The following is a 16,656-nucleotide window of genomic DNA, read 5'->3' on the forward strand; positions in this document are numbered from 1 at the left end:
CACCAGAAGCGGTTTAGTCATGTTGGCCACATGACCTAGAAAGCTGTCTGTAGACAAATGCTGGCTCCCTCAGCCTGAAAAGCGATATCAGTGCATCATCCCATAGTCGCCTTTGACTGGACTTAACCACCCAGGTGTCCTTTACCTTTACCTATTTGTTTTACCATACCGCCATATTTTCAAGTTTAAAATAAATAAAATGAAATTTAGCATTTGAATAACTTAAGTCATCCACACATACACACACATGGTTATTGGCTTAGAGCATGAGGAGAATTCTACGGACATAATAGATCTTGATTTCAGGTGAAGCATTTGACAGTGTTCCCCATGATATTTGCGTTAGCAAACTGGTTAAATATGGGTAGGTAGTGTTGTTGGTCTGACGCAGTTGAAATAAGAATAAAAAAAATAAAAAAATTGTCTAGTAGCACCTTATAGAGACCAACTAAGTTTGTTCTGGTATAAGCTTTCATGTGTACACACACTTCTTCAGATAACCTGAAGAAGTGTGCTGAAGTGTGTTGGTCTGTAAGGTGCTACTAGACAATTTTTTTATTTTTTATTTTTGTTAAATATGGATCAGGTGAATTCAGACTTCCTTGGGGAGACATGCTCAAAGAGTGTTCTTCAATGTTTCCTCAACAAACTGGAGGGATGCTTTGAGTGAGGATGCTGAAAGGCTCTTCCCCGGGCCCAGTACATGCCAACCTTTTTATCAGTGACTTGTCAGATGAAGAGACGTAGGGAATCCTTGCCAAATTTGTGATGCATCACAACATTGGAAGTGCCAGTCAGTGGCGTAGCGTGGGTTGTCAGCACCCGGGGCAAGGCAAGTAATTTGCGCCCCCTAACCCGTGGATTTGCGCCCCCTAACCCGTGGATTTGCGCCCCCTAACCCTAACCCCCAGATGTTGCGCCCGGTGCGGCCGGCCCCCCCTGCACCCCCCACGCTACGCCACTGGTGCCAGTAGAAGAAGCCAATGTAGTATAACCTGCCATTATGATCAAGGGGCCTGGCCTACACAGCAGAGCAGGCATGTTCCCGGATTGTACTGCTTCAGGCTACATTGCATGTATGATTTTTGAACATTGCATGTATGATTTTTGAAACTGTAAATTTCTAGTGTGTCTTTTTCTTAACATACACGGGCAGTGCCCCCCCGAAATGTCTAGGGGTACTCTCATTTTCCTACTCATATTGAAATACTGCCTCTCAATGAGGCCAAACTTAGATTCACAAAATGTTTAGGGGTATGCATCCCCCCCACGTCCCACCCCACCCCCCAGAAAAAAGCACTGATATTCTTATTCTTATTCCACCCTTCACCCCAAGGTCCCGGGGCAGGACACTCCAACAAAACTCAACACTACAACACAATATTAAAAAGTTACCCCCCCCAAAGCACTGCGCACAGGAAAAGAGCAGTCATACATATGAAAAGTGACAATCCACACATTTTCTTTCTCTGCTTGTTTTGACCTACATACCCATATTTCTCAATTGGCCCAGGGAAAAGTCTCAATTAAAAGCATTGCCATACAGTTCTATTCCTGAATCAGGCCTGATCCTGTACTCTGCTCGAAGGGATGGGGGCACCTGGAAACCATCTTTACGTCCCACTGAGCACCTTGCAGGAATAGTGTGGTATGTGTGATAATAATAATAAAAAAACATGTCATGAAATCCTTCAGGTTGGAAACTCACACCCTATATAATCATCTTCAAAATTAAACTGCCTTTTCTCACCTCAGTCTCTTTTTCTAAAATCCTCAGCTTTCAATGCCTTGGGGGGGGGGAGAGAAGCTTTCAGAAAGAGAGAGAGAAAAGAGAGAAGTCTTTTCAAATTATTCATGACTTATATCTAGGCCATTCCATCTTTCAATTCAACTGGCAATGTTAAAAAAAGAGGGAGTTTGATCTTTGTTAAAACCGTTTGTCTGAGGATCTTGTAAACTTCTTTCCAGCGGAATGACTTCCTTACAAAACTTCAGCATTCAAATGGAAGAAAGGCCTTTGTGTGAATGAGATCTGTAACAATAGCAAGGGGTTAACAAATGAGCGGCAGGTTCTACAGAAAAATTTAAGAAATCATAATAGGGGCTCAATGGAACTTAGCCACGCTTAAACGACCAAATAGATTCAGTGATGCTTTGGAAAACGAGTCACAGGCAAAAGAACCCATATGGGAAAAAAAGAAAACATTAATGTTCCCATGAGCCAATATATGAGTTAGAACAACATCAGTCCATTTATTTTGTTGGGCTTGAGAAGTGCTTTGCTTCATGTTGGTTTCCAACCAGAAAGGATGATCCCATGGAAGACAGAGGCATTAAAATCCCAATTCATTCAAATGCAAGAAATTTAAGCCCATGATTAATGACACAATCGTATATGGTTCCAGTAAACCATCGTATATGGTTCGAGTAAAAAGTAAATCCCATTGTTCTCAATTACAGTCCAGTATTAGCCTCATAAAAATTATTATCAAAGGTCAATCCCATTGTGTTCTATGGGGCTTACTCCCAGGAAACTGGGTGTAGGATTGCAGCCTAAATTTCCAAGAGACTTAACCTTAGTTCCGTGGTAGCCATCTCTGAATATCTAAGAGAGGCTTGTCTAGCACCATCATTACATGTCTATAAGTGCTGGGCAAAAACATTCCTCTTAACCTAGGCCTTTGGCTGTTAAATAATCAGCTGGCGGGTGTTGGTAGGAGACTGTTATTATGATTATTTTATAATTATGCTGTCTATTTTTATGCCTTTTATTATGTTATTGTTATTGTGCTCCATAAAATGTGTCCTTAATGTTGTACACTGCCCTGGAATCTTTTGATAAAGGATGGTTGTTAATAATAATAATAATAATAATAATAATAATAATAATAATAATAATAACAGGCTGTCACATAGAAGATGGAGAAAGCTTGTTTCTCTTGCTGTGGAGGCTAATGACTTGAAGTTACAAGAAGGGAGATTCATTCAAACTACCGTAAATATCAGGAAGAAGTTCCTGGTGGCAATAGCTGTTCAACAGTGGAACTGGCTTCCTCGGAAGGTGGTGGGCTCTCTTCCCATTGGAGGATTTTGAGCAGAGATTGGATGGCCATCTGTCAGAGATGCTTCAGTTGGGATTCCTGCGTTAACACTGAAGGAGGTGCATTCTGGTTCTGTTACAGCAGAATACCACAGCTAAACAACAGCAAGCGCCCATCACCTATATGTACTTGTCAATACTAGACCAAACCTTTAGTTGATTAATCTACCAACAAAATCGATTAAAGCCCTGAAGCCCTGTTATTACCCCTTCTAATCTCATCTCTTTCCCTTGGAAGAAAATTTGCTCCGCTCTGTTGCAAGAAGGTGCTGCTCGTCGGCAGGTGGCAAAGGGCATACTTTTTCCAGTGTGTTTACCGTTGGGGAGGAGAGGGGGAACATCAAGTTTAATTGATTAATCAAAAGAGACATTTTCTCATAGAAGAAAACCTCTTCAGACTTTATTAAAGGCACTGAATAAACCATGAGCAATCAACGCTCGGTATCTGAATGTCATCTTGTGCTCCCAGAAAGCAGGCATAATATTTTTTTTCAAATAACACAAACATCTTGCTGCTCAAGTTATTAGAAGAAAGTGTGGGGTGTCGGTGTTATTTTGCACACCCAGACATAGCAGGGATGCTTGGCGAGGGGAGATGAAGGACATGCACTGCAAGGTTTAGGCCCAGCTTTAGCTCTGTCCGGCGCTGTGGTCTAAACCACTGAGCCCCTTGGGCTTGCTGATCAGAAGGTCGGCGGTTCAAATCCCCGCAATGAGGTGAGCTCCCGTTGCTCTGTCCCAGCTCCTGCCAACCTAACAGTTCAAAAGCACACCAGTGCAAGTAGATAAATAGATAACACTGTGGCGGGAAGGTAAACAGCATTTTCGTGCACTCTGGCTTCCATTGCAGCAGAAGCGGTTTAGTCATGCTGGCCACATGACCCAGAAAACTGTCTGTGGACAAATGCTGGCTCCCTTGGCCTGAAAGCAAGATGAGCGTTGCAACCCCAGTCGCCTTTGACTGGACTTAACTGTCCAGGGGTTCTTTACCTTTTTACCTTTTCTACTGTCCATAATGCAGTGGAGTGCAATTAGGACACAGGAAGCCTATTTATAACAAGTCAGATATTGGTTCATCTAGTTCAGCATTGCTTACACTGACTGGCAGCAGCAGCCTTCCAGGGTTTCAGGAAGGGCTCTTTCCCAGACCTACCTGGAGATGTCAGGGACTTAAATAAGGACATGGTGCATGCAGTGCAGATGCCCTGCTACTGAGATACTCAATTATGTCACAAAGTGCATCATACCCCAAAAATTGTCTTATGTAACACCTTATGCCGAGTATGTCAAGACATTTAACATGTTTAAAGTGGTGGAGATTGATTAAGGACACCCCTGATACTCTGAGAAGTTTACTGAGTGAACAGATACATGTGTGCTCTTCTGGTGAATTCATGAGGTGGGAATGCTTTGGGGCATGTTTTAGCTTGAATGGAGGAACGAATGGCTGTAGAAGGCACCGACTGGCTAGTGCCTGTAACATTACCACCAACAGCACAGATTTGCAATTTTTAAAAACGTTTGCAAATCCTGCTCCTTATTATGATGAAGGAGCAGAAATGTGAGGAAACATTGACCTTGTCCCAAAATAATTATTTTCTTCTGCCTGTTACTTGAGCCTCGAAGCCGTATACAACCATTTAAACATCACTTGTAGCTGATTGCCCAGGCGGTGTTAAAATAAGGTGAAATTAAATAACCCACTGAAATTAAATGCCAGTGAAAGGCCTGAAAACAGAAAGGCGCTTTTAAGAGACATCAGAACGAGGAGATGGATCACATGGGAAGCTGCCATCAGGTGAATAGTCCACATGATAGTTGGAGTGGGGGAAACTGGTGGCTTAAATCCAGCACTTCTTTTGCTGCTGTTTCACTAGGTCTCTTTGATGGATTTTGGTATGTTTTCTATTGTAATGTGCTTTCCTCTTCCCCAACAAATGCTTTACTTTTTGTTTTTAAATTTTTGCAAGTCGCTTAGAGACTCCCAATGTGGCAAGCAACTAATAAGCTGAAAATAATTCAGGTAGGGAAGTCAGGTTTGTATTGCGGATGAGAATCCCTTTATGACAGCATTTACAATCTTGCGTCTACATTTGCCATTGCATGACGTGATTCTATCACTACCCACAGAGCTAATTTCCAACACAAATGAATAGCTCTCTCCTACCAAAACCCTGGGCAGATTTGTTCCAGCTCTGCAATATGATTCCAAAGCAAAGGCCTGGTTTTCAAACTTGGTGCCGTATGTTTTAAGCTGATCTGTCAAAACTACAGTGGTTACAAGGAGATATTGCAAACAATGCTGCTTGGTATTATATTAAGGAATGCTATGCATGGTATTTTGACTGTATTCCTTGAATTATAAAAATAAGCAACCACTTCCTAGAAACAGGAATGTTTTGCAATGCAGAAACATCGTTTGTGGTAGATCTTCGTTTGCAAACATCTGCCAAATCCCTCCTCCCTCCCCAGACCCATTAGCAGAAATGCGTTTATTATGGCGAGGATTGGGGTGGGGGGTCAATAAGGCTTGGGAAAAAATGGTTTGTATGATCCACACCATGCATTTGGCAAGGGGGAGAACTGAGAACATTTCTCTGGAACTCAATCAAGGGACAAAATCATTCCCTGTGAGTAGTCTTGATAATTCTTGAATATTATGCTCTGGGGAAGATTATGAATCTGAGCATGAGGCAGGCTGGAACATTTGGAGTTGATATCTACCAGATAGTACAAAGGAGAGGATTAGAAGGCGGAATTCTCATGTTTGCATACATAGATCTTTTATGGCGAGTTGCACAATATAAAAGCCTTGCTCCGCAGAGATTTTATTCCAATTTTGACGGTATTGATTTTACAGCCTCTCCCATCTCAAGGAGCTTTTCCAATGGCTATCAATCATGACTTCTAAATAGAATTACCACATATAAAGGGTGGCTTTCCCTTAAATACAACATGCTGGAGAGGCTATGCTTGCAAGTGCCCAGAGGCAACGTGTCAGCAGCTAGTAGTGGAAATGGCACGGTAGATTAGACGGCGCTTTGGTCTGATTCAGCAAAACAATCCTCATGTACGGAGGGCAGCATTGTGGACCCAAAAGTGCTGTAAAATATCCAGATGAAAATTCAAGGTAGCTGAAATGCTACCTCTTCAAGCTCAAAAACGTCCTTTTATCTTAACCTTGCTGCCTCTCTCACAAACAACGAAATAAGGTATTATAATAGTTTCATCTGGTAAAGTGTTGGTGCATCAGAGTACAGATGGTGGAAATGACACATATTTGCTATCTGTGGTTTAATGTATGATTTCCAGCAATATTCTTTCCACAACCCTATCCAACCCCCTAGAAATAATGGGACTCATTATTTATATCTGGCGAAAAGATGTTATCGGGACGGGGGTTGGGGGAGCATCACAAGTGTACACATTTCATACTGCTTTTAGCTCTCTGGAATGGGGAAAAAAAATCTAGTGTTAATTCCCAGTCTTGAGCTGTCCTGTCCTGCCTTGGCATGCAAATAGTAACAACAAGAGGGCACTATTGGGCAGTCATGATGGAACACTGAAAGTTGCCAGCTGTTAAAAGACAAATTGGTTTCTGGGAACACCAGCGGTGGCTCCTGCCTTCTCTCCCCCCACTCCAACTTAATTTAAACCCTCATTTAAAGTAAGTCTTTTGAGAAGCCCATTCACACATTATGGTGGGCAAACGTAGACTTGCAACTCAAAATGCTCTTGATAGGGAACTGCAGTCAAACTTGGCTCTCTGATGAATGTACCATAATTTATTTATTTTTGCGAGGGGTGGGATAGTTTACAAAACCTTACGTGCACACCAAAGAAACATCATGTGTGAATTGACCATGCGCAGGCAGCAATGTGCAGCAAGCTATTAAAAAATATTCTAGTAACCTGAAAGCAGATTTTACTGTATGGGACATTCTTGGCAATCACTGAATTTTAAAGTTAAGTGAATGCAAACTTTGTCCTGCTTTTAACGTTGAAAAAAAAGGTATTAAAAATATAATATGAACAAAGAATCCATGTACTAGTGAGAAGAAGGGGGAAATCAGGTTAGTTTGGTGTACAGACATATTTTTTTTATACGCTGAATTTACAAACAAAAAGAGCAAGTGGTGTCTGATTCTCAATGTCACACAGGTTATTTTATGCAGTAGAAAGAAGCTGCTTTGGCAGTCTGATTGTAAATGTTGGTTGGATGTAAACAATTGTTATACACATATTACCCATTATTGGAGTCTGCAATATTGTGCATGCCAGAAAGGTCACAGAGAGCTCAAAGCAACTTTTGCTTATAAAATCACTGCATTCAGTTAATAAATGATCAAAATTAAAATTATCTAAATAAGTTGATGGAACTCAAATTGGGCAAAACTGGAACAATTAGTATAATAGGGCCAATATTACCTAGACAAAAGCTCAGGGCATTGAAAAATCCATCAACTTTTGCTTTTCTTAGTTTCTCAGTTTTCTAGTTGTAAGTTCCGTTCTCCACATTAGCTGGTTACTTTCCCCCAAAATAATGAAAAGTTGCTGATAACAATAACAATAATAACAACAACCTTAGCCTATCAGAAGTGTGGGCAGGAGTTTTTAAGCTTGGTCAAGACAACTTCCCCAAGTCTTAGTGTGGATGCAGAAAACATGATTAAATCTCCCCAGATGAGTCAACTGAGCATGTTCATTCTTGGGATAGGGACATCGAATGGGGCACAAGGAAGGTATTCAAGGAAGCATAATAAGGCAATGGAAATAACAGGCTTCTTGCAGTCTCAGCCCCATCCATCTTCACACTGACCAGATTAAGGCTGCATGGGCTTGGGGTCAAACTAATGGACCAAATCCAAACACTCGCAAACCATGAACTGGGAGACTATGGTTGCAAGCCATAAAAAACAAAACAAACCTTGTTCCTTTTTAGAGTAGTATGGCCTTCAAGGGAACGACAGTGGCACAAAAAGTGTGGAATTTCTGTTAGCTGTATACAGGACAGTATTTTGCATCATTAAGAAATACATATGGAACACTCATATTTGATATCCCCCTGCTCCATCAACCTGACGTAGCAGGTTGGGGTAGGGAACAACCTGATAAATTAGGAAATTCAGAGAGCACAGTGGTACCTTGGTTGTTGAACGGCTTGGCTCCCAAACAAATCAGCTCCCGAACACCGCAAACCCAGAAATGAGTGTTCCGGCTTGCGAACGTTTTTCAGAAGCCAAACGTCCGACATGGCTTCCGCAGCTTCCGATTGAGTCCAGGAAGCTTCTGCACCTAATCGGAAGCCGCACCTTGGTTTTCGAACAGTTTCGGAAGTCGAATGGACTCCTGGAATGGATTAAGTTTGAGAACCACTGTAGCTCAGACTTAATAGTCTTGGATCATTTGGAATAGTTCATATTGGCAGGTTTATCACAAGGTGACTGCACTGGGATTTCTGCTGGCTCCAGTAGTGTGCAGTTCTTCAAGCAGGGCAACCTCATTGATCTCCCCACCCTTACCCCAGCCTCCTTAACCTGGAAGAGGTAGGACATGCAGATGGGCAATTTTCTCATGTTGCCTCAGGCTTTCTTGGGTGCTCCATACGAAGTCCAAATGATGGCTCCTTCAGGGTGTTGGTCCCTCACAAGCCTTGAGACCCTGGCGAATGCCTAATCTTACTTACCAAATGAAACTGCAGCACCAAGCGGTGACTGGTAAGTCTGAATGAGTCATTAGGCACCAACCACCCTTGACACAACTTTTCAAAAGTGTCTCATTCGTGGCAAGCCATTAAAAGAGCAGCCAAATGGAGTCTACCTACATATCAATGAACCAGAAGGTACCCTTCTCTTCAATGTTACGTGCGCATTTATGATGCATTCTCATTTTCTTTCCAGCTGGTTTTTGTCCCTTGTTTCCATTTCCCATTAAGACCCTAATCAAGTCCCAAGTGTGCTTAATATAATCAACACAATTAAATTTTATTCACTTCAGTGGACCTCTTATCATAAAGGACTTGGGCTTCACTTAGACAATTTTTAAGTGCACAGATGTCCAGCATATGTGTGAAGTTGAACAAATCAGCATCGTTGCACACTTATATAGCACTTTTTTCATCTTCAAAGTGTTTTATAGAGCTCCCAGGGCCTCCATAAAACCTGGGAGGTGGCAGGGGGTATCAGTTGATCTTCAGAGTTCGCTGAAGGAAATCAAAGTCAGGCCTAGTCCATAAAAAGACAAACATGGGCTTTGCATTATGATCTCAAGCATAGTGCATAACGGTCTGAATAGCTGGTAATATTGATTTAGGAGAGTCTGGCAATAGAAATGCTAAGAAATATTAAGAAAAGGACCAAAAATTAAACTTGCCAACAACATAATACTATTATATAGATCTAGCCTATGGCTACATTTGCAATATTGCTTCATTGCCCTAACTGGCCTTGTTTGTACCTCCCAGACTAGTACAAACACTGCAACTTAACTATCCTTCAGATTTCTCTGAATTTTATGATAGGGTCCTTGTCTCAAAAAACAATGCTAAAAAAAGCATATTTTATAATAAAAAATGTTTAGAAATGCACCCAATGACATAAAGTATGGCTTTAAATAACATGTTCTCATTCTTTTTAAAACAGATAAATGAGAAATGGGACAGAATGGATTTATGACTGGCTACATGCAAAACTTACATGGGCCTGAAACAGACCGATCAATCCATCCCTAAGGGATGACGTAACTATTCTAGGTAAGAGGCTGCTTGTTTATGATTCCCCGAAAGGTTACAATATTTTTATGCCCTTGGATGTTCTGAATATCTTCCACCAACACACATATAGGGGGAAATTTCACAACCCTGATGACTCTCAGATACAAACAAACAAACAAACAAACAAACAAACACAACCTTCAACAGAGGAAAATCAAAGTTTAATTTTATTTATCTTTTCATAGAACACTCAAATAATATAAAAATAGATGTGCTATGGTAAAGAACAGTGCTTTCTGGATGATGAAACAGCGTCCCAATTATGCTGACTGTAGGTAGTAGAAACACATCACAGGGCTTGCTGTCCTGTGTTTTATATAGCAAGTGTAAGACACCACCATCCCTCTGCTTGCTCAGTTTCAGGCCTTCTTCAGCTTGTCTATTCTTGCAGAATAGGCCTCTTGCTGCGTTTGTAGCCTTTCATTAATCTCAGTCTGTAAAGACAATTTTAAAGAAGAAGTAGATGTAACTGAGCTATCAGCTACTGCACATTGTCTTCATGGTTTCACTATAGCAAAGGCAAGCATTATTCTTTGGACATCTTCCTGTTTTGCAGATGTTACGATGCCCCAGCCTGTACTTGCATGACAATACTTTATTTCATTACTGTGTGCATAGTTCAATGCACTATATATGCTTGTCATGAACAGGAAGTGACAACCATCTCTCAATCCACCCGACCAGTAACCTTGCCTTCTCAGATGAATTTTACCAATAAATCTAAATTGGTGAGAGGAGGTGGAATCCTCTGGCATTTGAGTTATTTTCCATCCTCCCCTCCCTTCACAGCAGATGTTTAATCTTTAGAGCAGATCTATTGCACTTAAGAGTGCATTACTGGAAATGTAATGAAGCAATGTGCACAACAACAAGCCAGAACTACTTTACTAGATGTTGCTTGTCTCTCTCAACTAAAGCTTCATTGCAAATGAACATCATACAAACAAGCATCAGAATGCTTGGATTTCGTTGCAGTATTCAGAACAATGTCACTAGGATGGCAACAAATATTCCTGGACAGTGATAGTATGTTTCCTGCAACATTCATTTTGTTTTGTTTCTGCAACTTTGTACAAATGCTGGCTGAATGTATCAGTGGTCTTGGAATTTATGTAGCCTTTTAAATAGGTGGATGTGTGTATCTCTTTTGTAGGAAATGTATACTTTTGTGCATTCTGTAATTTCCTGTTTTTGTGGAGGGAAGATGGTTGACAAAAGCAGCCTCCAAAGCAACAGAATACAACAGAAATGAAGGTTTCAAGAACATTTTCTCTCTCTCTCTGCTACTTTAGACATAGTTTAAATGCATCTAAGAGTTAATACCAAATTCTCTGCTGAATTCAAAAGGATGTTGTTGAAGTCTTGGTGAACTGCAACAGAATTTAGCTCAAAAATCACTTTGTGAAAGAGAACTAGTAGGCAATGTTTTAAATATGGCAGAGGCAGAAAGATTGTGGCCCATTTAGGCCAATTTCTGGTGGAAGGCCTCATGTCTAATAGTTACTGAGATTCTGACAAAAACGATGGATGAAAATGGACCTTGTACGCACCCAGTTAAATACTTCTCATGTCTCTGAACATGAATGCATAAGAACAGAATAATTTAACACAGATTAGTTATGCCTTCACTGTTAAATATCAGAGGGGCACCCTGAGGATCTCTTAAGTTTGAAGCCCTATTGGTGGCCCATAGGGATCCTAGTTAAAATCACACAGTATTTTTATAAACCCAGTTTGAAACAATTTGTTTCAGAGACAGTGTTAACAGCAAACCTCAACAAAAGATGTAAACTAGATTGTAAAATTGTTTTGATTGTTGGCTTTATGGATTGTGTAATGTTTGCACCCTGCTCTGGGTCCCTTTTTGGTGGCAGAAGATGCATCTTAAATAAAATGAATACAGATTAGAATCATATCATGTTCCTCATACGTGGCCCAGATTAATAAAATCCTCCAGAATAAAAAAGGAAGGAAGGGAGTGGGGGAGTTAGACAGTGGAACAGAAAGACAAAAGGGAACCTTGGATTCGCCCCTAAGAAGACATCCAAAATCCCTGAGGCTTGATGAGTATCCTCCTTGATTTTGACAGGAGGGTTATCTGTTCAATCGGACAAATACCCACTACAATGAAATGGTTCAGGGCTATAGACAACAATACAGATGGATTTTCAGAGATTCACTTTTATAGCGTTCACAGGATGAACTTCTCCTTCTCCTTATCGTATGTGGGGCTGCTGAGCAAGACAGCAGCTCCAGAAACAGGGCAGAAAGCAAATGGCTCGCACAGGATAAAGAGAGCAGGGAGAAGGGGAGATGAGAAAAGAGCTATAGCTGGGCCATAGAAGCAGAGAGTTTTACACTTAATATTTTTAAAATGCTGCAATCCTATGCATGGCTAAGCCCCACTGAGTTCAATGCTACCACTCCCCAGTAAGTGCAAACAGGATAGCAGGTTAATCATTCTAAGTCTAAAACTGGTTCCAAAAAGATATGAAGCCTCGTAAGAAACAAGGTGGGGATGGGGGTGGGGGGAGGGGAGGGAGAGAGACAGTCCTTGTATTGGGATTAAACCACAAGATATTCAAGTAACGGCAGGCACTAGATAGATACACATCAAAATAACCAAAACTTATTTTGCCCACTGACACATTTTTGCAAATTGCCGACATGCAAATAAAAATACCCACATCGCTTTATTTTAAATGTAACTTTTTTTTGGGGGGGGGCTATCTGACTTTTCACAATAGTGCCAGGGGCAGAAGATGGGGAGGAAGGGAGAAAGAAGAGGCCCATCCTAAAGGCGCGTGTTTATAGTGATTTTATCAAGTACCCCTGATTTGTGTTAGAGGGAACTGTTGGTTGCAAATCCACTGAAGAGAACTGTGTTTCTTCTATACAATTATTGAAAAAGAGGAGAAACATGTGAGGTTAGCTTGACTGTCCTTCAACTGCTTCCTAATGCTGGATGAGAGGGCAAGAATGCAAATGTCTTTATATGACGCAGTAGACTTACAAACCAAGGAAGTCATATGATGGTTATTCCTGAAGCTGAATATGCAGACTCTTGCAGAATGGTACTATCTAACCTAGATCTACACACCTTACAATGTATCATGTTGGATGCTGCCTGCTAGCTATGGAGGGCACTTCTCCATATATAGGCTTTTCTGCTTTTCCTGCCCAGCTAGGACAAAAAAATAGCAGTGGGTGAGCTGTTGTGTACTTGGTAGGCCACAACACATGGCTGGTGGGGTTTGTTAAAGCTTTGTAGGTCCTACTCTGCGCAGTCCTGATTTGTCTTGTTCTTCTGTCCTTGCATCTGCCAAACAATAAACTAGTGACTGAAACAAACCACACACCAAGCTTTAGTCCTGTTTATTTTCTATATTGGAAAATTGTATGCTGCTGCATGAAACACACTTTTCACCCTATGCATTCTTATCTAGCATTCCACTCCAGCCCTTTCTTCCGGAATTGCTATTCTTTGTTCACTTACTTTTTGTAGAGAATCCAGGGGACACCACTGCCAAATCCTCACTGTTATGTATTGTCCTCTGTCATATTTTATGATTTGTAACTTTTGAAAACGTTTTTAGCAATAAAATGCAACTGCAGCACCAGCCTGCCCACTGGGGACAGACAAAGCACTATTCCAGCTTTCCTGAGTTCCTGTGCCTTGAATTAAAGGTTTCAAGTTTGTAGGACCTGCCTGTTGTGTCACTTCCTGTTGATTGCAGCTAGGGATTAGTGATTAACAGGCTCTTCATGGCCCTGGGAAATGCCTATCTTTAATTGCTCCATTTTCAGTTTCTGTTTCCATGCAGAGCATTATCTGAAGGCTTTAATTACTGAGTTTCTCATGTTATTTTTTTCTTTTCATGTTTAATAGTGAAATGGCATTATTATTTCCCCAAAAAATGCAGGTCAACAAGTCACTAAAACTCTGCCTATGGCATGAACAAGAACTGATATTGGAGCAATTAAGAGACTAATCCCCAGAAGCCATCAGCACGAAACAATGAAAAGGCCAAATCCTGCAGACAGAAACTTTTAACTAATGTTAGAAAGTGTCTCTGATGAATGTGGCTAACTTGTGGGTAAGCGTTATACAAAGATCATAATATAGGACCTCTATTTTAATTCTGCTTCCAGCTAATTATGGAAAATAAACGTTCCAGCAATCCAAAAGGGCTTGAGTGCAGAAGCAATCCCAAATAATTTAGGCATTGTTTGGATTACAGAAATAGTATAATTCTAAGGTCAATGGGCAGGGGCTAAATAATATGAACAAAAAACGCTTTGGTTTTGGAACAGACTTCCGGAACGAATTAAGTTTGAGAACCAAGGTACCACTGTGTTGTACTTCAGTCTATAATGAGCTGCGTGCAGGATCTTGCATCAATGCACATTTCTATATGCATCATGCATATAGAATAAAGTCTTGTGGCACCCTGAAGACTAACACATTTATTATGGCATAAGGTTTTCACGAACCAATGGACTGTAGTCCACAAAATTCTATGCAGTAAGAAACTTTTTAAAAGTCACAAGATCCTTTGTTGTGTTTTGCTGCAACAGAGTGCCATCGCCACCTCTCCGAAAATACCTGAATACCGCTGAGCATTTCACCGGTGATCTGGCCCAGTACCATCTGAACATCCTCGATGGTGTAACCTGTCAAAGGATCCACAATGGCTTCGGCTTCAGCCTCCTCTTCCTGAGGAACGCCTCCCTCCATTTCCTAACAGGGTGGGAGGAAATCTTAGATGAAAGGTGTTCGTTTCAGCACCATATGCAAAAGCAGAATTGCTGTACAGTATTGGCATAAAAGAGATAACTTGGGAGGTTGTTTTGGCCAAGCCAGTGGACGGAAGGCTGTCACATTACTTAAGAAACTGAGCAGAAGAGCAGAGCCTCAAAGCTAGCAAGTGCCTTGCTACCAGCTGGTATAGTAGATGCAGAGGTCACCAGCTATTTTGGGCCCATGGGCATCTACAAACCAAAGAAATTGTGATGAGCACCATCACACGCCACCTTTTCTATTAGCTACCAGTTGGTGTGTTTTTTTTAGTGTGCAGTTGGACACAAAATGGGCAGCTGCAAAAATGTGTGCAGTTGGGAAAGTGGTTGAGGTGTGTGAAGGTAGACACATTAGATGCACTTAAATTTGACAGGAAATGCCAGGGACAGGGACGCAAGGGTAAAATGTGTTTGGTTTCCATCTTCAAGGTGCACAAACTTATTAAAACACCTTATTCTTTTTTGGTCAGTATCTCCTTTACTTCATTTTTCTCTTTTTGTCGCAACCAGGTTCTGCTGGTTTTACATCTTAGGCCTATCTTGCACCCTAAGCTCCTCCTCCTACAGCCAATGTAAAACTTGACCAATGGCGGCATATTATAATGGATGGGAAGACAGGGGTTTTTGTTTTTCTTTCCACAGATTGCTGGGCTCTGACAAGCCTCTTGGCAATATGGGATTCGGTAGCGTGTATCCAGGTGAGGATCTTAGCTACGTCCTTGTAAATTGGTGACCTCGCAAAGCATTTGATCTCATCCTGCAAAATCATGGCGCGCACAAACTCAAAGAACTCAGTGCCCAACATTTCATCAATGAAAACAGATTTATTTGCAGTACTGCTTTCTTAGAGGAGTGCCACAAACACAACCCAAAAGCAGAATACTACTTCCAAGTCTGATTTCAGCTGGGGGGGGGGCTCTGTGGGTGCTGGGTTTCCATGGGAACCACATTGGGAACCTCTGTGACAGAGGAAACAAATTCTCATCTTAAAGTGGGTGTAAGTATAAACTGCATTTAATTATGTCTACTTCTGCAGAGGAAGTAAAATATATGCAACACACCAGCTCGCCTTGCATTTTTTGGATAGCTCAGTTGATTAGAACATGGTGCTGGTAACACCAAGGTTGCAGGTTTGATCCCCGTAAGGGACAGCTGCCTATTCCTGCATTGCAGGGGGTTGGAATACATGACCCTCAAGGTCCTTCCAATTCTATAATTCTATGCTTCTGTGCTAGAAGACCAGCAAAATTTCTATGGCGGCAGTTCCCAAACTCCTCACCCTGATGGATAATTAAGGAGCATATCATTTCCTTGACCAAGATAGTTTTAATAGGAAAATTCTCCTTTACCTTAGTTGCATCCTCTTCACCTGGGATCTGTGCTATAAATTTGGAATATATATCGTTTGCCAAACCTTCTTCCAAAGGAGCAGGGAAAGGGCTATCGGCGGGCTTGACCAGTTCTACAACATTCTGTTTGGAAAACAAAACGAAAAAGCTTATACAACAAAGATGTATTTAATGTTCATAATATGCTGATGGGTTTTTCAACACACTTTAGGCTGTGAACCAAAAACACTTTTTGTTACTCTCCCAAGTACTCTGAACTGGGCAGTTTCCTGTCATCCTTTCCGGATCTGTATTTAATTTCTAGTCGTATGTTTTTTCCAGCGGTCCTCCTTAAAGCTGAAAAAGCATTCATCTGTCAGCAGATGCTGAATTCTGTTCAATTACTTAGCATGGAATATTACACCATTAGAAGGACCTGTGATTATGGATATCACTACCGTTTAATATAAATACATTATAGAAAAGGACTGTCCTTATCAGGGCATAGTTTTGTTAGTTTATAAAAGAGTGGTTTTCAATTCCCGGTCTGCAGAATGATGCTAGAACCCAAACTGCTGGCCTTCAGTACAGAAACCAACACAACTTTTTTGCTACTACTGTGCTGCTCTTGAAGCACAAGATAGTTGCACTTTCAT

General features: G+C 41.2%; 1 protein-coding gene across 5 annotated transcripts in view; it reads right to left on the reverse strand.

Annotated features, from left to right (window-relative positions):
* Positions 1-10,011: 10,011 nt before the first annotated feature.
* The window catches only part of CABCOCO1 (ciliary associated calcium binding coiled-coil 1), a 53,794-nt gene continuing 47,149 nt past the window's right edge, over positions 10,012-16,656 (reverse strand). For all 5 annotated transcript variants that reach the window (XM_081190956.1, XM_081190960.1, XM_081190958.1 and 2 more), the window contains exons 6-8: positions 16,022-16,144; positions 14,479-14,613; positions 10,012-10,306 (exon numbers count right to left, since the gene is read on the reverse strand). In XM_081190956.1, the coding sequence (XP_081047082.1) occupies positions 10,232-10,306; positions 14,479-14,613; positions 16,022-16,144 (333 nt within the window). In that variant the 3' untranslated portion in view covers positions 10,012-10,231. The remainder of the gene's footprint in view (positions 10,307-14,478; positions 14,614-16,021; positions 16,145-16,656) is intronic.

Source organism: Podarcis bocagei (assembly GCF_964188305.1).
Source record: "Podarcis bocagei genome assembly, chromosome: 4".
Classification (NCBI taxonomy): domain Eukaryota; kingdom Metazoa; phylum Chordata; class Lepidosauria; order Squamata; family Lacertidae; genus Podarcis; species Podarcis bocagei.